Raw genomic sequence first — 21,280 nt, 5'->3', positions numbered from 1 at the left:
TAATACTGTTTTAAAATACCACTAAGGGAATGTGAAATAAGTGCAATAATAAACTTCTTTTAAGCCATTTTAAGAACTATTAGTCATACTGAAATGCAACTTTCATTAAAATGAAAAACAAGAAATGTTATGTCTGCAAATAACCCATCATTTCAAAGCAATTATGCTCTAGGTAAAACTCAGGATTAATGGTGTGATTTTGACATCGTAGTAGTCCTGGCAATATACAGGCATGAAAGAGCCAAGATTCTGTATGTGTGGGATCAGTACAAACGTAAATGCCTTGGATAACCACTCATATTTAGTTCTGACAAGTTGGTAAGTACGAAAGCTCTAAAACCCGTGCTTTACTATTTTTGTGGATAACTGTGTATGGTGGGTAGGTGTATGTTCCAGGGAAGCTGCTCTATCTTTGATACTCTGACAAGTTCTCCATTCAGGCACTTTTAAATTTGCTTAGCTTTTTTTCCTGTAAAAATGAAAGTGCTACTGTCAGAACTGTGCCATCCCTGCTGCGGGAATTAGACCCAGACAGCGTGACCTGAAAAACACGGCCGCTGGAGCACTCGAGACTCCACGTTGGGGGAGAAAACTGAGGTCTAGCCTGCAGCTCCACCCCGGGGCTGAACCTGCTCCCGGGCGAACACGGCCCATGGCCAACATAGCATCACAAGATCACTGTTCTGGGGATGTTGTTTAAGGTAACAAAGAATCATTCCAAGACCAACAATCTGAATCTGAAGCGGAACGTGTCTCAGCCCCGACACTGACGGAGTTCGACGTGGGGAGGCCTCAACCAGCGGCCCGAGAGCTCCTCCCGGGCAGCGTTCGGCACCACTGGGACGGGGGTGACCGGAGCCCTGCCCCTCCCGAGGGCACCGGCGATGCCGCCGCCGGGTCCAGCTCTGCCTCCCCGCGCCCTGGGCGCCATTAGCGCTCCGTGACGGCCGCCCCGGCGCCGGCGTGACCGTCCCGGGCGGGCTCCCCGCCACAGGATCCCCGTCCCGGGCGGGCTCCCCGCCACACCCTTCCACGGGCTCCCCGTCCCGGGCGGGCTCCCCTCCACACCCTTCCACGGGCTCCCCGTCCCTGGCGGGCTCCCCGCCACACCCCGTCACAGGCTCCCCGTCCCGGGCGGGCTCCCCGCCACACCCCGTCACAGGCTCCCCGTCCCTGGCGGGCTCCCCGCCATACCCCGCCCGTCACGCCGCACGGCGGGTTCCCTGTGCCCGGGATGGCGCTGACGGTGCTGGACGTGGCGCACTGGAGCACATGGGCGGTGTGTGCCGTGATCAAGCTGCCGCAGCTGGCGGCAGTGTTGCAGGCCGGGTCGGCGCGGGGGCTCAGCGTGAGCAGCCTGCTCCTGGAGCTGGCCGGGTAAGGCGGCGGGGGCACACGGGGACGACGCGGCGTGTTCCCCCCGATCTGGGCAGTGGGTGCGGGGGCGCGGCGGGAGGAAGCGCTGGGGCCGCGGATCCCCTCGGCCGGGGGTCCGGGGCGCTGCGGCCGCGCTGCTGCAGCAGCCAGGGATTAATTCCTTCCGGCGCGGCTCGGGCCAGGCGTGAGGGCGCTTGAGGGGCGGCTCGAGGGGCAGCGAGCACACCCCGCTGCCTCGGTGTTACATCGCTCCGTTCGGCGCTCGGGGCCAGCCCTCTCTAGGAGAGCCCAGAGAGACTTTGGAGAAGGAACTTCCTGTTTCTAAAGTGATTCCGTGCTGTCCTTTAAAGGGCAACGGCTTTTATAACTTGTCCTATACGACGCGTGTCGCTGGAGATGAGAGCTGCTGAGGGAGCAAGCCATGTGTTTGGGCTATTGAGTGGCCCGTGTGCCCTGTGGCGCAGGTTGTACTTGTCAGACAGGTTCCCCTCACCCAAATCAGTAAAACATAATCATTCTTTAGGAAAATTATAAGCCGTGTCAAACTCCAAAGACCTGTCAGCCTGTAATAAGCTTACATGGGTTAGGCTTATTACATCTTGCCTAAAGAGGATTGTATGGAATGAAAAATAAATAAACTTTGTGCATGCACATTCAGATGTAGGTACAAGTGAGAGTAAATACCTTGAAGAGCCTCATGTTGGCCAAACCGATGGATGGAGGTGGGCAGAACATCCAGCCAGATGGCTGCTAGCTCCCTGCACCAGGCTAAAACAGGGCTTTTTATTCAGAAAAATCCCCTCACAAAACTGGCATGTTGTTTCTGAACTCACCTGTGACATGTCTTCAGGCAGGGGCACAGCTGCTGGTCCCGGTCTGGTGTTTAGGTGTATGGACATCTCAGAGTTAATTAAGTAAATTCTAGTTCCAGCAATTAGTGACCCCACAGCTCCAGCCAGAAAGTGGTTGCAGCATTTTAAAATCATTCGTGTGCATTAAAAAAGCTTTGTAAATAATGTTTCAGATGAGCATGGTGAAGCCATAAATGTGTCCTAAGCACCTGTGTGATAACCATGGTACCCACACCACTGCAGTGTGGGTCTTCTTTGAAACATTTATTGGGACTGTTTGTTTATTTAGTAGACTATTTATCCTGCGGCTTTTAAAGACTTTGAGTCCGGTTGCAGGGAGCTTTGGGACTACTGGTGCAAGCTGGGATGGTTCTGCAGAGTCAGCATGCAATGACAAGGCAGAGGGGTGATAGATAAGCATGGTGCTGATGGCAAGGAGTCTGATTTGACTTTATAACAAGGAAGTTCAAATATTTAAATTCTGAATACTGTAAGAAACAGTTTCTTACAAGGCAGGCTGTTCCTTGTGTCATCTTTCTACCCTGGAAACCATAAATTTTTCCTTACATAAAATTGTCCTCACAGTCCTTTCTGTTTCCTCTGTGCAGCCATGAATTTTCTGTCTAACCCCATGGACTTGCAGGAGAGTGGAAAGTAGAGAAAACATTATAAAAGTTCCATTCTTTTCAGATACTCTGTTTTGGATTGGCAGGAAGGAGAATTGCTATTGTTTGGTGCACTTAGGAACAGACTCTCAGTCTGACTAGTAGAGCTACACTGGGCAGTCTCTTAAGAGTATAGTCTAGACAGCTTGGAAGATGTTTTCTACTCCTGTAAAACTTGCTTAATGTAGAGATTGAACTACAGTCATAAATAAATCTGAATTATCCTAGAGGTGCCAGGGCTCTTGCAAAGAGAAGGTATTTCCTAGGTCTGGAAGCCTTTCTTTCTTTCTCATCAGTTGTAATTAATAAAATTATGCCTTACACACTCTGCCATAAAGACCTCAATGAGAAGTGTGTGCAGCTCTCTACATCTTATTCTATTTGAGGGTTGCAGAAATAGACTACAGAATGATCAGGCTTGCACTTTGTGCCCAAATTTGTTTGATCAGTTTGACAGCAGGGGCTGTCTGGTGCCTTTTGGCACCACCAAAACAGTAAAAAGTTGTGAAGGCGCTGCCGTGTCCCTTCATGCAGTCACCTTGTTTTGTATCTCTCTGTTCAGCTTCGTTGTGTTTCTGAGGTACCAGATCTACTATGGTTACCCTCTGCAGACATACCTGGAATATCCCATCATCATTGCACAAGGTAATTTTTTAAAACCATGTTTTGGAAATGAAACAGGGCTCATTCAGCACTCCCAGGCTCTGCATGTAGGTACAGTACTCCACTGCAGTGATGCTGGAGTTGGGAGGAAGAGGGAGTGAACATCTCAAATAAAATTGATTTCTTATAAATTTCATTAAAATAGATGGTAAGGTAGAGGAGAAAGACCTAATTATTACACAGAGTTGCAGTATAAGCGCATCCTTTTTCCAGTACTTCCATATGGGAGAGAAACGTTTTAAACACTCCAGACTTGATGAAAAGCTTTATTTTGGAGCTTGCAGTGTTTTGGACATTAAGCACATTTGAGAGACAGAGCCTGTAAGAAAGGAGTTGCCATAGACATGGTGCCCAGTGGAACTGTCTAGGATTGCGTTTGGGCCCTGCCAGTCCCTTCTGTGATGAGCTATCTTTTGTTTATTTCAGATGTCATTCTCCTTCTGTGCATTCTCCATTTCTTTGGAAAAATGAAACGAGCTTTGTTCTTTGCAGTTATGTATCCTTTGGTATCTGGGAGTTTTGGTTTATGTGAGTTGTTTGATAGTTCTTTGCATAGCAGCTATGTCATCATTTGTTTTGTGCTACTGTTGTAAATCATTTTCAGCCACTCCTCAATGTGCGCTCCACATTCACATGCTGATTTCTCGGATCACAGTAAATCTCCACAGGAAGTAAGCTTCGTATGTAGCTTTGCTTTAGAAGACTACCAACTGATAAAGAGTAAACCCAGTTCTTATTTTACATCTTTGCTAGGGATGCAGAGTAGAAATGACAAATCTTTTTTCTTTGATTCCCACCCATGCACATTATACTTGCTATGATGAAGATAGGAGTGTTTGTTTTTTTTTATATAGGACTTCAGTTTAAATCTCAAATCTTGTGCTTTGGAGCAAGTTTTGAGAAACTACAGGCAACTGCTCAACTGAAGACAGTGTGAAAAATAGGAACACTTAATGTTTCAACCAGTGCTTAATATGTTTTATCTGGATTGTATAGTCTGTTACAAAGTTTCTATAAGATTGTTTCCAGATGTTTAAAAAAATATATAATTCCTTAGGCAGTTTTGAGAACTTTGTATCCTAGAATTTTCAGTGCTATGAAACTTAACTTAATGTAAGATTCTGGGGGGGCTGGTACATGCTAACACTGCGGAAGTGGATAATAGACCTGGCCATGGTAAGTGCTGCATGATTATTTGAAAGTAGGTCTTCATATGAAATTACTTTTTTTCTGGAAGTCTTTATCAGTGGAATCTCTCCTAATATTTGTCATTGGAATAAGGACAACTTGAGCTTTCAGAACAACCAACCAGTTTTCAACTGATTCTCTCTTCTGTGAGTTGCTGGAAAACATCAGTGGCAATAGAGACTCTGGTAAAAAAAAAGGTATGTTCTAAGGTAAAGTTGCTAATTGGTGGTGCCTTAATTAAAACTAGGAGACGCTTAAGATGTTGAAATTCTATTGCCACTTTAGTCCTAATGTCATAATCCCAACCAATAAACCTTTAACACAACAGGAAGAGAATGGACCATCAGTCAAAGCATTTGGAACAGGGCATGTGAAATAATTTTTCCCCTTCAGTCCTACAATTTTGCAAGAAAAATACCATCTGATAATGCCTACATAGGTTAAAGATGGTCTTTTCTCCTTTTACCAGAAGAGAGAAAGTAAAAACATAGTTGAGATGAACTGGAGTTGCTAGTGCAAAAGATGATACAAATGGGGATAAAAACTTCTAAGCCCAACTCCAAACCTTACTTGCAAGGGAAATCTGGGCATGGCACAAAGGCCTGTGTGGAGGTGCTCTCTACCTGCTGCTTTTGCAGAATCCCCTTTAAAAGAGTGACAGAGTGAATAGTGCATTCCTGTTATTATTTTTCCCTCCAATTGGACTAATTTTCCGCACATTCTTGTCAGTTTTCTCATTCCTTTATGGTTTGGTTTGCCAGACATAGTGGTAACAGATGGTCTGAATCAACCTTGCTGTTTAGACTAGATCAGTCCCATTTTAGCTAACTTTCATAAACAGTTTTATTGAGCAGGTTGAGAAGCTTTTTTTGTTTCTTTGCTTTTTGTTGTATTTGCCTCTATCAAGCATTTGCCAGCAACAGTAGCAACTGTCATGCTCTTTGAGCCTCTTGCTGGGCAGTACCTCAGAAATCAGTCCCTTGTTTCTGGCAACTTCCAGTTTTTGCTTCACTGTTCCTTAGTAAGAACCAAAGCACTTGGGTTGCCAAATACTGGCATTTATTCTAAGTGAAAAAGCTAGTTCTGTCCAGATAATACAATAGCAGAGGTTCTTTCTCTTTTTTTTTTACCTGCTTTTCAGAACCTGTGCACGTTCATCAGCGCAGCCAGTAAGCTGGTTCAGCTGCGGTGTCTCTGGCAGACTAAAGATTCCGGACAAGTGAGTGCCTTGACCTGGAGTATGTCTGCATACACCTGTGCAAGTAAGCCATGGGCAACTTGGTGTGAAGTACTGAGTTCTCCTAATGCCTCTTTCCATAGGTATTTACTTATAGGTAAAGATCTTGCCTGAGTTTCCCTTGATGCTGACTCCTGAGACTCTTGAAATCTCTTGAAATCAAGTTTTATCTTTGACACTAGTGATATAAACCAGTGACTTAAAACCCACATGAATATGGCCAAGAGAACCTGAGTTGAAATAACTGAAAGGCTGTCTTTATGAAGAAAAGATTTCCATGTTCTAGGATTTAATAAAATTACTAGTGATCCAGCATGAAAAGGTGCTAACATTTGAGTTAGACAATCAGGCAATGCTAATTTTGAAGTTACCTATAAATAAGTACACACTTACTGATAAATACCATTAACTCTGTGGCTACATGTAATTGCATTTCTGGACGGAGAATTTAAGAACAGTGGTAATTCCCCAGTGGTCTGTATGAACAGTTCTACAGCTTTTTGTCAGAAGTGCCAGTGCCTTTCTTGTTTTCACAAAACTTGTTTCAAATATTCTCACTATAAAACACAGTGATGCTGGATCTATTTCCACATGAAAGTGAATAATTAGAAGTTTTGGTATGTTTGCTGAACAATATAAATGCTTTTAGTCTGATGCAAATGTGAACTAATTAATGTTTAGGTCCATTGTGGGAAAGAAAGTTGATTTCCTTGTATTTGCAGAAGGCTGAAAGCACACATGTGGACATTCACGATGGTTAAGTTACTTGATTGTGGGTGTAAGTCACTGTCAACTACTGAAGGAGGGGCTGAACAGAAAGAAAAGCAGTATCCTCTGGCCACATTCAATCTGTATCTATGTGATAGATACAGATATAAAAGTTCTAATTGTATCTGTGATTTTCTCATTGAAAAAGACCCTTAATACATTGCCACTCACCTTTGAGAGCATGATCTCTGAAGCTAAAATAGTGAAGAGTTGGATGTACTAGAAGTGGGAATATCTGTACAGTGTATATTTTCATGCAAGATTACCCTCTGTTGAAAAATAGATATTTCATAATTTTTTAAAATTGTAAATGTGTCATATGTGTTCCACTGATCAGAATTCATTCAATTTACAGCAAGAATATTTACAACTGTAGTGACTACAAATGATCTCGCAGGTGAGTAAAGTTTGGAACTGCTTGCCTTTCCAAGGGAACAGCTGCCACAGTAGTTTTTAGGTCGTTTGTAAAACAGCTAAAAGGTCGCAGAAGAACAAACCATGAACATGGTGGGTTAGCATGGTAAGGGAAGGAGTTGCCAAAAAAAGTAGCACAAGATTACAAATCAGGAAAATACATCAAGAAAAAAAAACAAACCACAAAAAACTGCTCATACTTATCACATGGTACAACTGGTCCAAAAGATATTATTTTTTTCAAGAGGCAAAAGCACTATAAAATTAATTCTAAAAATAGCAGAGTAAGGCATTAAAAATCTTTACTATTTAAAAAAAAAAAAAACAACTTAAAACTCTGTAGTAGTTGAATGAACTTTTCAAATAGTAAGTGCTTCCTTTTCATATTGAGGGCTTTCTGAATTAAAAATTCTTCTAGAAAGCTGAAGTTCAGCTTAGTATATGAATAGTTTTAGGCACAACATTCAGAAATGTTTGGCAGGCTGAAAATGAAATGGTAGGCTGGTAAGAAACTCACAAAAATTGACTTAAAATATATGATTTGCAGCTGATTTAATTATGAAGTAAATTTATTTAACAGCTTCTTACCATCCTGAGAAAACTGCGAGAGCTAGGGAGTGCAACAGATTTTTCAATAAATGGTTTAAAATCAAGACTTGGTGGATGCAAGAACAGTAACAAAATTCCTTTGTGCTTCATCTGGTGGTTCCTTGTTCTCGTTCAAAACCGCTGTTTCATCAGAAGCATCATTTGAATGAATTTTATCCTCTTTAAGCAGCACAGTAAGGCCGCAGCTTTACAAGCATTTCAAGCAGCTCTTTCACTGGAAAAGAAGTCCCATTTCAATCCCCCATTTCCACCCCCATGCTTGCTGTTTTCTTTTTGCCAGAGTAAGGAGTTCATGGGGCCATGATGTTAACTGGATCACTAAAAATTTGGCAGAATGCACGTGCAGGAATTTAGTCAGGGTCAGGTACTGAGCTCACCTCGCCTGCAGCTACACACACAGAGAGAAGTGAGAGAAGTTCACTGCGGGGAGGGAGGAAACACCAGGAGAGTAAAGCTGGCTCTGGGTAAAGCTGCTGTATAAAACCCAGCATCACCCACTTTGGAACAGGGAAGAGACAGCAGCAAACATTGATGCTGTGCTGCTCTAATGGAAAATGTTTCCAGTTAACTTGTAACATCCACATGTACATAACTGTCAAATATCTCATACTTCTGAAACAAAGTTTTGTGTACATTTCTGTGAATATTCCAGTTACCAAATAGACATTGGACGTACCTGTACTTCAAACTGTGGTCTCACAGGTAGAAGTACTATGCCTATTATGGATTTTAAAAAAGCTGAGTTAATCAAGGTACTGAAAAACTGATTTTCTTGTCAGTTGTCAGATTTTCTATCATTAAAATCTGACAGATAATGGTATTTCCTGTCTCCCCAATGGCTACACTTAACAGATGGCAATAGAGAATAATCCCTTTATTATAAACAACACGTGCAACTCTAAAGGACGTGATCTGCAACTCTGAGTTTAGCTTTTGGTGTAAATAAGAATTTATATGAGGCTACTCACACTTGTACTACTCTCCTGGCTTTGTTAGAAAATAATTAAATGTACTGCAGTGTATCATTTTCAGATATCACTGCAAGCGATTAAGTGCTAAATGCTCTTTTCTGTTGTATTTACACTCAGAATTTCTGGGTTCCTGAACATAGTAATTAAAACTAATTGGCTGAAAAGAGTTGCAGAATAGGAACCAGCCTGTCTGTACACCAGCAAAGGTTTACAAAACAACTTGTCCTGTGAAAATAACAGCAGTTGGGTTTTTTTTGATTAATGCTTACAATATTTTTTTTCCCTTTTAGTTCTCATCCGTTTCATAACCATGCTCATTCTCAATATTTGGGTCACAGCCACAATCCTGCACTACAGGAAGACTAAAAAGTCTGATTAGAAGATACTGATTAACACACATATCATTACCATGAAAAAAAACCCAAACCTACAATTAAGCTTGAAGAACAGAACAAAGGTTGAGGAAGCTCCCTGTCTCTCTCAAGCCTAATATTTACCCCTTAGCATACTTATGGTATGTACAGTTCTTACAGTATAGTACCTTCATGCTTACTTTATCTAAGAAATAATTTTGATAAGATACTTAATTCAAGCAGCATATTTTTATTGGTCATTTCAGACAAGTTTCACTAATATCACATTTTCTCTGGATTTTTTTACTACAACGTATTTTGTAATTAGATGTTTATATATTCTTATATAACTTCAGTACTTTCTGGTTATATATAAGCAGTTTTCTTCAGTTATACATGATCTATTTTGTACCAACATACCGACTTGTCTTTCTGCTGCAAGACTGAAAAACCACAACAGATGTTTGTCTTGCAAGCAACTCAGTTAGTTCGACATTAACTATCTGTATTTTAGGATGAAGAAAATCTGAGTCAAGGCCCAATCCAAAATAAGGTTCTAAATGTCTTTTACTAAGTCACAAATCCAGTTGGGATTGTAACACTTACATGCAACACTTAAATAGTACAATTTACACAGCTGATACAGGATACCCTTGGTCACTTTCTTCAGTATACTCAGTTTTTATTGGATAAGAGCAGAAACTCAACTATAAATTCTTCTTTTCCAACCTGAGCTCTCATTCACTGAACATACTGTTTTGGGAACATCAGAGACTAGAATGTATGGGAATTAATGAAACTGACCAACAGTTAAAAATGGTGTTCCAGCAGAAGTTCCTGAACCGATATCCAGAATCCCCAAACACAATCCATACTGACAGTGACCTGGCTACATGTGCACCTTGATGCATCTCAGCAGACTCATCTCCCATGGTTGGTCAGTTTTTGGTGATACTGCTCTGTGGTTCATTAGTTTTTGGCCTGTCTGTGCTAAAGTGTACTGAAGAACATAGACTTCACTTAAATTTTTACTTCAGAGATTCTAATCAATTTGCAGTACTTAGAGTAAAAAGGGGCAAAAGGGTGTTCTTGAGAACTATTAATGGGATTTTGCCTTTGGAAGTAATGCCTTCTAAACCAAAAGTTACATTAGTAATCACATATCTTGCCTTCATTTCTCATTACATTCTCGAAAAGATACATAATTTCAAAAGACTTCTTACGGTTTTCTGTTCATTGGCATGTACAAACCAAGGCACCCTTGATCCCAACACTCCTAAAAACTATGGGAAGATTGCATTGACTACATTTGAGGCAGGTTTTCTTTGCAACGTGCTACATTGTGGGACTCTTGGGGAGGAGCAGGACGTGCAAAAGCAGATGTTTCCACCAGTGAACATTCAGCAATCAGACTGGGACTTTCACCATCAGAAACAGCTACTTTGTTTTTAGAATGGGAAGGGGTGGGAAGAGGTGTGTCTGTGGATCTAGATTTCAGGTATCTCACATTATTGAGGGCAAGTCAAAGATGAGCATTTTTACTGCTATAATAAAATATTTAAATCTTTCTATGTTGGTTGAGAGATTAACTGTAAACATTCTGTTACTGATTTTACTAAAGCTGTATAAAGTATCTGAAGTGGTCTAAATGGTGGCAGGTGGCATGTGGTACATTTTTCAGGTGATATTAATAAATGCTATTCTTCAAGATTGATAATGTCATTCTTACAGTTCATTTTCATTGCATTTGATTTTTTTATTGTTTTCATATATGGAGAGAAAATGAAATATTCATTACAGGTCATAAATGGGCAGCTTTTACCCTAATTATTTGAAGCATCAGACTGAATATTAACCTGTCAAATGCTAAAGAGCTCCAGCATCTTAAAATGAAAAAAAGAAACACACTTAATTTTTTTTTAAATTAAAGCCTCTTCTTGATAGAGAAAGATTTGGATGGAGTTCAAACCCCCTCTGTTATTGACATGTTTCATACTCCTGAGTGATGCTGCAGCAAAGTGAAGCTGCTGCATTTTTGGTTTGAGAATCAGCACCTTAATTTGGTTTTTTTCATCATAAAATGCTGAAAACGCATTTAAGAAAGTTCTTAATAGGATACGTAACATATTTTGAATAAATCTCCTTAGAAGCCTGTGTGAAAAAAAAGACTGAGGAAAAGAAACAAAGCTGGGTAATTCACGAGCTAAGGTAAAGTAATTTTGTGGACTTGGAAAGCTGGACCATGAGTTCTCATTTAAGTTGCAAGAGATACGGAACAAATCAGACAGTAGCAGTTAATAGTTTTACACACTTTTTTTTTCCTCCCAGAGAGTAATTTCCTTCACTTTCATAAGCAGACATACATTCCAGTTCTGGACAAGCCCCACGAAAGCACTGACCCTGTGTTTTCCAGTATGTAAAGCATAATCTTCTCAGTGGCTGGATTAAAGGCAGCAGCTTTAGACAAGATACACAAGGAGGATAAATCTTGTTAAACTTGTCATTCATCAGTATCGGGGTGGACACAAATTGGTTGCTGCCTAATGCAGGAGTGAGTCAAAGGCAGGCAGGGAAAGCTGCTTGGATTTATTGCAGTGGGTGTAAGCCAGTAAGCCACTTTTATTCACAGGACTGGAAGTAATAAAGCTCCATTCACAGATGCTGTGTGAGTGTGGAATTACACACTCCGTGTCTAATTGCACCAGTTCACAACACGCTCACAAGGTAACACAGCCTGTCCTGTCCTGGCTGACAAAACCTGGGCCCTGTCAGGGCTTTCAAAAAGTTTGTTTCCTTGCCTGTGAAAAGACAAGCTCTGAATTCCAGTACAGTCCACTGAACAACTCCAAACATCTCCAGCTGTGGATTTGATGAACTGTGACTGGGCATTTGGCAGCAGGTAAGCTACAAGCTCACTTTAACTGTATGAGAGAGAAAAACATTTACCAGATTTACTATCCAGAGGAAGGAATGAGGATGTGACTCCAGAGACAGCAGGCTGCATGCCTGAAAGTGAGGATGTGAACAGTGTAAGATGCACATTGTTTACTTTTTCTGAACTGTCCTCAGTGAACAGGAACATCAAACACACGTGCAAAACCATCCTCTCCCCCACCCTCTGGGCCTTCCTAACACAGGGCATTTTGTGCAGAGTAAAACTGCACGAAGATGTGTTTCTTTGTGCTACTCTAATCCAGCAAAGGATGCTGTTGCTTGGACTGCTCAGGAGTCCTTGTCCCTGCCTGACCCCCAAGCCTCTCTCACTGGCTTATGCTGTGCACGTATCTGCTCCCTATCCTGACTCTGCTAATCTAATCTATTAAAAGAGGAGAGAAAGGAGTGGGACGGGAAGGCAGCAATGCTCCCAACCACTGTAGCTCCGAAGGTGGATTTTAGTGTATTTTGACTCTCTGGAGGAAGTAATTCACAATTAGCTGAACAGTCCCAATCAGCTTAGAACTTGCAGAATGGCTTCATTCACTTCTTTAAATGAGGTATCCTCCACCAAACAATCGTTATCTATTTAGGGACATATGTAAGGCGGGGGGGGGAGGAATTAACCCCAGAGAGCCCACAGGAGGAACTATTATAAATGAAAAGCTACACAGATGTGGAGATCAACTCAAATGAGGTAGTTTGCCAGCCATGTATTTTCTCCGATGATAAATAATAATTACTCCCCTCCAAATTCTCTTCAGGCTGGTTTGTTCCACTCCCTACCAAATTCTTCGATACTTGGAATTCATATTTATGTATTAAGCAGAACATAAAATGTTGCCTTCATCAATAATAATGCTTTGAGGATGTCTCAGTTTGGAAGGTGAGAAAGCTGAAAAAAAATCTTAAAATAAGATGTTATTAAGTTCTTGATTTGTACTGAATTTTAATATGCTTGATTTTGAGCCAGAGTTCTCCAGGATGCTTCAGAGTTCTTGGAGATGATAGCTGTTGAGGTCAAACAGGTGTCTGGGAACCACAGTAAACATCACCTAAGAATGTGACAGCTCATCACTTGAGATGGATCCAATTGCAAGACCTTGGCAGTCTCAAGAGACCTGAGTCCTGATGGACCTCAGGTATTTCCTACCTGATGGCAAGATAGACATACAGATATTTTCAAGTTAAAGATGTCAGCTATTCCATTCTACACTGGAAGTGGTTTGGGGCAAACACCATCTCTGTCTTGAAAAATAACCCAGCTTTGGACCAGGGGTAAAACAAGAGGCTTTTTAAATGATACTTGTGATAAAATTTAATTGGGGATACCTGAAAGACAATTTAAATACCTGTCACAATTTTGTTAACACCCTGTTTTGTTTCATTATTTCAGCTCCTAACTGTCTTAAATTGTCAGTAGCCTAAACAAGTACTTCTGTGCATTATGTGCTATCACCAACTCACAGGGAGGGAACGTTAAGTGGACAGACATCTTGTTTTATCTGTCAAGTATTCTGGAAAGTGATGTAAAGAACAGAACCTGCACCAGCCTAAAATGTGACAAGAGAAGTTAGCTAATGATAATTCTGATTTAAACTGAATAGCAACGTGGCTCCATGCTGAAAATCAATTCTACTTACCACCTTATTGTAATTGCAAGTCATCGGTGCATATGCCTGCTCTGCGATGTACAGGAATTCTGCTTTGGAATTTGGAGGCTCTGGCCAGCAATACCAAGATGCTGACCTGACTCATATTATATGAAAATCATAAACGGAAGAATACACATCCTATGCCTCAGCGTCCTCTCTGTCATGTAAATCATGACACTAATGAAGCACAAATTGAGCTCATATAAAGCATATTTTAAGTACCCAATTACTGTAAAGAAATTCTTTCACCTTTGAGCAACTGACTAAATACAGATTCCATTGGTCTGACTTTCAAGAGAGTGATTTATCTTGTGAGATTTAAATTTTTTTTCCATGATATGCACTGTTGGCACAACTTTCAGTCCTCATGGACTCTGAGCTCAAGGATACTTTCCTCTCTCAGCTTTGTTGTTTTTTTTTAAGCTTGCATGTTTGCCCATCTTCCAGTAATACAACTCCCATTGCTGTAGCTCTGAACAGGATATGAAGCATGCAGGGGAGCCTCCTTGTTATATTTATCTAGCCCTTCCATCACTCCAGAGGGGGGTAATGGCTACACAGATCCTACTGAATCTGTTGGCTCCCAGGACATAAGGATTGTAATATGCTGGCCATCATGCAGACACATGAGGCCATGGGATCCAGCAAATAAATGCAAGTCCTGAAGCTGCAGCCAGACCTGCACCCATGTGCAAGGTCTGCTTTGAGAGCCTATTGGAAAGTGGAACACAGCTGAGGCAAGAGACACCACCAGGGCAAGCAGATACGAAACAGGGCTCAGACAGTGGGACTCCTGGCTCCTTCAGCCTCAAAAAAGTTATTTAATATCTCAGATACCTCCAAAAAACATTTCCACCAGTTCGCTTGTTAATAAAAAGTAGCACATATCCAAGGCAATTCAGTGCCTGAAGTCTTAGCAGTTGGTGACCCAAAGGAAGAGGATTGGCAGTGATCTCACAAGCCTGATGTACTTCTTATTGGGTGGCCATGCTTACCCAGTGCTGCAATAGCATCCTGGGCAAAAAACACCCCAAAGAGCAATGACAAATGACAAGGACTAGATGACCTACGAGGCCCACTGGTACACAGTGTAAGAGTATACATACAAACAGGTTCACATCTGAACAAACACCGAAGGCCTCGACCTCAAAATGGGGCAATAGACCAAAGCATCACATGCGGTTGTCTTGTCTGTGAAAGCATTTCTATGTAGCTCCTCCAACAAATGAAATTACTGTTCTCTCTGCTCTTTCTTTTCAGGGCGACATTGTGTTTCCAGATTTCTTTAAAGTATGTGGAACTACGTACATTTATAACTTTGAAATTTTGCTACCTTTCACTGTGACTTTCCTTTTGAAAGATCACTTTTATCCTGGAGCTTCTGTTAAGATTATTGGAGCAAAACCAGCTGCAGTCAAATCCAAGGCTTCACCCTTCCATTAGCAAGCAGTAACGTGTCTTTCTTACCTTTATAAAACAATGCTTCCTTCCTACAAAGGAGCAAAGACTCCAAACGCCAATCTTCATTAACAAGGCCTGGTAATCAGCATCCCTGTGCCAATAAATTACAGTTCCTCTGCATCCTCACTTCTTGGAGCTGTGGTTTTAGTGTGAGATTTTCCATTTACTACAGTAGTTTCTGGGGACAATTAGGCTCGATGTGTTAAGCCACGGTGCTCTTTTCAGCCACATATATCTCAATAGACTCATCTCATTTCTCAGATGAGAATGTCTGAGTATATTCCTGTCCACTTGACAGGCAACTTCAACCAAGAACACAAACTAGTTTCAGAACCACTCCATCAACATCTTTTACAGAGATCCAAAAGAAGACTCCTTCCCACTCTTATGAAGGATACTACTAAGCAGTAGGAAAAACTGCATGATCCTTGGGATGCTGATAAAACCCTAAGTGGTTCAGAAGCTAATCTTAAAAATAACAAATAATTTTTTCAATTTAAAGTGTACTATGTGCAGAGATGACAGTCCATAAAAACTGTAATGCACTGAAAAGGCAGCAAGCCTGTCAGAGTTCAAGGAGTCTCTGGATGATGCTGTTAGTCATATGATTTAGTTTTAGGTTGTCCTGTGAAGAGCAGGAAGTTGGACTCCATGATCCTTATGGGTCCCTTCCAACTTGAGATAGTCTCTGATTCTATGATAAAATAAATTAATTCTTACTTTAACATCAATGCTAAGGCAAACTATCCAGGAATGTGAAAGAGACTGAAATACTCAAGTTCACTGAAGCAGACCATGTACTGTTATGTTCACCTGCCTCAGAAACAGGATTAGGAGACAGTAAGAGTTTGTAAGAGCAATGCAGGTAAGAAGTTTGTTTTCATATACATTCCCCCTTTTCACAGCAGCATCCTAAATATCACCTCACAAGCATAGGATGGGTAAAGGCACTTGAGACCAAAATATATAAATCCTCTTCCAAGGATGATTCTCTCAAAGCTAGATGGGAAACTAATAGATTATAAGATTACAAACACAAATGCTCAAATTTCTCATGATCACTTGACATTGCCTGAGAAACTAAAGAGAAAAAGCATACAATTTCACTGGCAGCTTTCCTGGCCTTGGTGCCTTCAGAGAGCCACTGAATGCCTGTCAAAATGTAGGAGGTTCAGTGCCATCAAGAGGTAGTAAGAGATCTGGACACTTGCAGTGGAATTTCAGTGATGTTTTTAATCCGGCCCCGGTCACTGAGTGCCGAGATCCATGGGCCTCTTGCATGTTTCCAAGTCCTATGTGGTATGTGAGTCTGTGTCACATTTTGGTTACAGCATCAACCATGCTCAGAAGCACAAGAACCACAGCTTTCCTCTAGTAAAAGCAGACGTGGTGCTGGATTGCTGGCAGCGCTGGGAGGGGCTGCGCTTTGGCAGGAACCACTAGAAGTAGGGATTTGCAGCACACAACTACGACAGAAGTGGAAATCTCCTTGCAGAAAGGTCTTTCTGACAACTGACACAGTAACTCCAACGGGGTCTTCCTGTCCAGCTTCTCTGCTGGTGAGCTTCTGGATTGGGAACTAAAGAGCAACTTCCCTACAAGTGTCTGAAGCTTCTGGATCCAAGTTTGATCCCTGATTTTTCCAGAAGGTTAATCTGCAGCTTGGCTATACTACTTGTTTACTCTTGTGAAACAAAAGGACTTGCAGTGAGAGAATTTTCTATAGATAAATCATTCAGGCCATAAAAACGTCCTGGGACAACAGGACATTTGCTGGGACAACCCTGTTACAAAATGAAAGTGTTTAAACATCTGTGGCTTTCAAGACAAATATGCTTTAGTTCATGAATATACCCTTCTCTCAAAAATGTTAAAAGGTCACCACTGGACAATAAGGAAACAACACAATCTCCAGGAATTGGCATTTAAGAGTTCTTTGCATTTCACAGCAGGACAAGTGAGAAGAACAGAGGAGCAGCTTTGCCTTTTGTGTCCTGTGTACAAATCAAGGTTCATACACATCATACCACTGGCCTTGAGGAACCGGTGCTAAGTTAGCCCTGCTCTGAGGAAGAGGTCAGAGCACAGGACCTCCAGTGCTCTCTCTCAGCCTGTATTGCTCTACGACACCATCTCAGTACAGCCTGCTGTAATGTATAAATGCACAGAATGTATAAACTGGGGCCAGTAAATACTATAATATAGTACATTTCCTGAAATGTCAGGCTTAACAGGGCCCCAGGGATTAACAGTAAATGAGGGCAGGCCAGGGAGAGAAAAGTGCAATGGATCCAGCCCCAGCAGCAGAGGAACTGCCAAACAGCTCCCCTGGAGTCTGTGCTCCCTCCTCACACAGGCTTTGTCCTTGCCTTTCCCATGTCTGCCGCAGTAGTTGCCTCTATAATTAAATTCAATTAATTACCAGCTTCTCAAGTTCAGGAACTATTTTACCTTACTCAAATAGTTTATTTAAAAATATATATATAATATTCTCCAATTCAGAAAAGGATAGAACTTCCCACAATGTAACATTTTTTTATATATATATATAAAATATTTATGCATTCAGTGAATGGAAACAGTTTTACTGTATACATTTTTAATGTTGTTCTCTATGCATATCTGCATTACCTAAAAATATACCGTACTTCTGTAAATCAAAACAAGCAGGGAAAAAACACTGTAGCTGTGCGCTGGGTTAGAATACCTAATAAAAAATGATATGAAAGTTTTAGCTTCGATTTTAAGAACTCACAAACAACATTTTACTTTGTGAGTGCATAAATAGAAGACTGAATACATTCTGGCTCTGTTAAGCTGAACTGTAGTAGAGGTTACAAAATGTAAATATATTTTTTAATTTTCAGTATTTCAGTGTTTCCAAGTTCACTTTTCATGATAGTGTTAAATAAACCATGGTCCTATCCTTCCAAACATTTCAACACTCTTTAAAAAACAAAAACAAACAAAATTTTAAAGTGAAATGTCCTCCTTCATTGAAGTGTTAGATCATATTTTAAATTACTGCACTCCCACACAATATTTTATATATATATATATTTTAAATATATATATATTTATATATATATAAAGAGACCAAATAGGAGACTATATTTTTTACTGTCAATATGTTTAACATCGCATACTGTAGTTGTATAAAACATGCATTTCCTGGGATAATTATGAACACATCATGAATGAGCCCACATAAATTATATTTTTTGTACAACTCCAAGTTAAAAAAAAAGAAGTCAGATTAAGTGCCTCTGAGGCCCTTTCTTCCCAGCTATCAGTTCTCAAAACACACTACTGAAATATTTATCTATGCCTACAGCTATGTGCTAGAGAACCAGATTAAAACTTTAAAATACATCTACAGTATGTTTTACTTTTCTTAAAGTTTGTGACAGTCCTTGGATATTGTGTTGTGAAATGTAAAAATAGTCACAGATTCTTTTTCTTTCCAGAAATAAAAAAAAAGCACATCTAGGAGAGTATGCAAAAACAAGGCAAAATGAAGTTTCATAGCACTTAATGAGGGTTAATATAAGTCAATAACTAGTATTGAGGTTCGTAAAAAGGGCTGGATGAGCAGTTACATGTACAAGCAAATGGTCTGGTAATTCCAATGCTCTCCGACATTGTTTCTGTAACCAACACTTCTCCACCCTTAAAACCAGTCGATATACATTCAAAATAGGCTGACATTGATATACTTAACTAGGTGTAAAAATAGTGCACTATTTTTTCTGCCACAAAGCAAAATTGCATTCTAAGAGCCGGTAAACTTTCTTTTTCCTTAAATAGAAAGAATGGGCAAAAAAAAATTGAAAAAAGTTTAAATTAAGGCAATTAGACAGGTAAAACAGGACTGCCCATGATGACGTATAGCTGAAATTAGTATATACTTCAAACCTATACTAGCTGCTGAACACTGACATGCAGCTTCTGATAGACGTGTATGAATGATATAAACTTCAACAGTATGGCTTTATACAAGTGCATAGTTGCAACTGCAATAAGTAACGGTATCTGATTAATAAGCATAAAAAAATAAAGTGGAAAGATTTTTAAAACCCTCTTGCAGTATTACAGTACAATATATATACACAGTATAATGGTCACTTCTTACAGATGCAGTCTATATCACTATGGTGGATCTTCCTCCGGTTCTACTTGCAGACGTGCTGGTGGCATCTTTACAAAAGCTGAGAAGTCAGTTTCTTCCATTTTAATATTCATTCCTCTCGATCCTTTAATGAAATGTAGTGTATGTGTCTTGCCAAGAAAGCTTTTGTGGAACAGAGTTTAAAAGGTTACCTAACATATCCTTTTACTATTTGCCAACCATTCCTCAATTGATCAGTCACTTGGGAGAATACAGGAAAACCCTCAGAGATTAGTAATTTATATTGCAGCAAAAATGTAAACCTCTGATATATATAGCACAATCTCTCAGAAAATATATATTTTTAATATATTTTGGGATATGTTTCAGTCTTGCTGTAATGGGAAGAAAATTATCACCTTGAACCGTGTCTGCATTCACGGAAAGCAGTTAGCTGAAAAAGAAGCAGGAACGTTGGTCAGTAAATGCAACAAATGTAAATCTGACAAAAACATACTTCTTCAAAGTCTTAATTTAAGATGGGCTCATCATCATACTTGGGAGAAATGCATCCAACAGCATTGTTACTTAAGGACAGTACATCCTTAGGCATTACGATCCCAAATCAGTTAAACCCCCTTATAATATATGAGGGTACAATATGCACAATGTAATAGTCACTTCTAAAAGATTAGTGACTTGTGAGCTTTTAATACATAAAGATGCAGTATATTTAATTAACGTAATGCTTGTTACTGTGAACACTAAGCTGGTTAATTCCACAGGAGCTGGTGTCTCAGTTCCCTGAGCACAGCTGAGGTGCAGCCTCAGTGCTGCTGCCATCGCCCCTTTTACATGGCTGAGACAAACCTCACATACTGTTTGAAAGAATTCTTAGGCATTTAACATTTAGAGGTTTTTTTCTGTGTAAATGTAAGATTGCATCAACATATAAAATGATTAAACTGAGATCTATAAAATAGGTAACGCTATTTCCAGTGCATTCACAATTAAGCCGTGGGACAAATTAAATCATTGCAATGGCCGGATCTTTCCTAAAGCAGTCAAGGAAACCACATCACAGAAGCTGCAAAGCCCGTTTGTTTACATAATTTTCAAATGCATGGTTAGGTACCCAGAAAGCACAGCACTGCAAAAGAAAGCCAAGTCAAATTCACTTCAGAACACAGGTAGAAAAGCAAAATGCAGAACTCCAGTGATTTCATGTCTGCTAGCCATAGATCAGTCAGTTTATATTAAAAGTTTAAAAATGAAAAGTATTTGTAAATGCTAAGTCTATTTCAGCTAAACATCCAACTGCTACTATCTTCCTTTTATCCTTCAAATACTCTCTGCTGAGGTTAGAAGTACTAGCATTATAGATGAGCAACGACTCTGACAACAGCAAGGTTTTTTTTCAGGCAGGCAGACATGAATTTGGGAAAAAAAGATCTAAAATTAGAAAAATGAAAACACTGACAAAGGCAACAACTTGTTCAAATGAAAATGACTCCTCTAAAAGTTCACCATCATGAACAGAATCTCATTTTCACTGTTTAAAATATTAAAATGAGATCTTGTATTTTCTCCGCTTTGAGAAACAAAATCCAACATAGCATGCTGTATTCAAAGGCAAACAAATCCATTCCTCTCTATTTTGATTTACCCCTTATACTTCTTCAGAAATCAAAAACATCGTCATCATCATCACCATCAATATCATCAACATCATCAAATGACCAATCCCAGTCCTTAAATGCCAGATCAAGTAATCTGCAACAGGAGGGTTTGATGTTTAATAAGTGTCACACTTCTATGAAAGTCTTCTAAATTCCTTTTGTTATCATTAAACCTTTTTAACTAAAAGACTATTTTAGGTAGATGGGTTTGTTCCTTTGTCTATCACAGAATATCAAGATTCAGTTAGTGTTCACGTAAGCTAGGAATATTGTACTCATTGAAAATTCATCTCAAAAATCATTTAATTCAATATAAAACACTTACCATATTGATTTTTTTCCCCAAA

At 40.2% G+C, this 21,280-nt stretch overlaps 2 protein-coding genes across 6 annotated transcripts in view; one reads left to right on the top strand and one right to left on the bottom strand.

Moving 5' to 3' along the window:
* Window positions 1-1,125: 1,125 nt before the first annotated feature.
* On the top strand, window positions 1,126-10,810 carry PQLC3 (PQ loop repeat containing 3). Of its 2 annotated transcripts, none has more exons than XM_027690260.1 (7): window positions 1,126-1,377; window positions 3,456-3,538; window positions 3,983-4,052; window positions 4,675-4,732; window positions 5,886-6,006; window positions 7,105-7,146; window positions 9,034-10,810. In XM_027690260.1, the coding sequence occupies exons 1-7, from the start codon at window positions 1,235-1,237 to the stop codon at window positions 9,120-9,122; spliced, it is 606 nt and encodes a 201-aa protein (XP_027546061.1). In that variant the 5' UTR covers window positions 1,126-1,234; the 3' UTR covers window positions 9,123-10,810. The 2 variants fall into 2 exon arrangements, with proteins under 2 accessions (XP_027546061.1, XP_027546060.1); XM_027690259.1 differs by lacking the exon at window positions 9,034-10,810 and adding an exon at window positions 7,744-9,026.
* The window catches only part of ROCK2 (Rho associated coiled-coil containing protein kinase 2), a 108,636-nt gene continuing 96,689 nt past the window's right edge, over window positions 9,334-21,280 (bottom strand). For 3 of the 4 annotated variants that reach the window (XM_027690250.1, XM_027690251.1, XM_027690253.1), the window contains 2 exons: window positions 20,921-21,027; window positions 9,334-19,708 (listed from right to left, as the gene is read on the bottom strand). In XM_027690250.1, the coding sequence (XP_027546051.1) occupies window positions 20,934-21,027 (94 nt within the window). In that variant the 3' untranslated portion in view covers window positions 9,334-19,708; window positions 20,921-20,933. The remainder of the gene's footprint in view (window positions 19,709-20,920; window positions 21,028-21,280) is intronic. The other variant, XM_027690254.1, reaches the window with a different exon arrangement.

This window comes from Neopelma chrysocephalum, unplaced genomic scaffold, assembly GCF_003984885.1.
Source record: "Neopelma chrysocephalum unplaced genomic scaffold, ASM398488v2 Primary Assembly neopelma1_80b, whole genome shotgun sequence".
Lineage (NCBI taxonomy): Eukaryota > Metazoa > Chordata > Aves > Passeriformes > Pipridae > Neopelma > Neopelma chrysocephalum.
Note: the sequence above shows the minus strand (reverse complement) of the source record. Positions and strands in the feature narration are given on the sequence as shown.

Coding starts and splice junctions, on each gene's coding strand:
- PQLC3 (XM_027690259.1), top strand. CDS start 1,235: ATGGCGCTGACGGTGCTGGACGTGGCGCACTGGAGCACATGGGCGGTG. Junction 1,378..3,455: donor CTGCTCCTGGAGCTGGCCGG/GTAAGGCGGCGG, acceptor CTCTCTGTTCAG/CTTCGTTGTGTTTCTGAGGT. Junction 4,053..4,674: donor GCTTTGTTCTTTGCAGTTAT/GTATCCTTTGGT, acceptor ACTTAATGTAAG/ATTCTGGGGGGGCTGGTACA.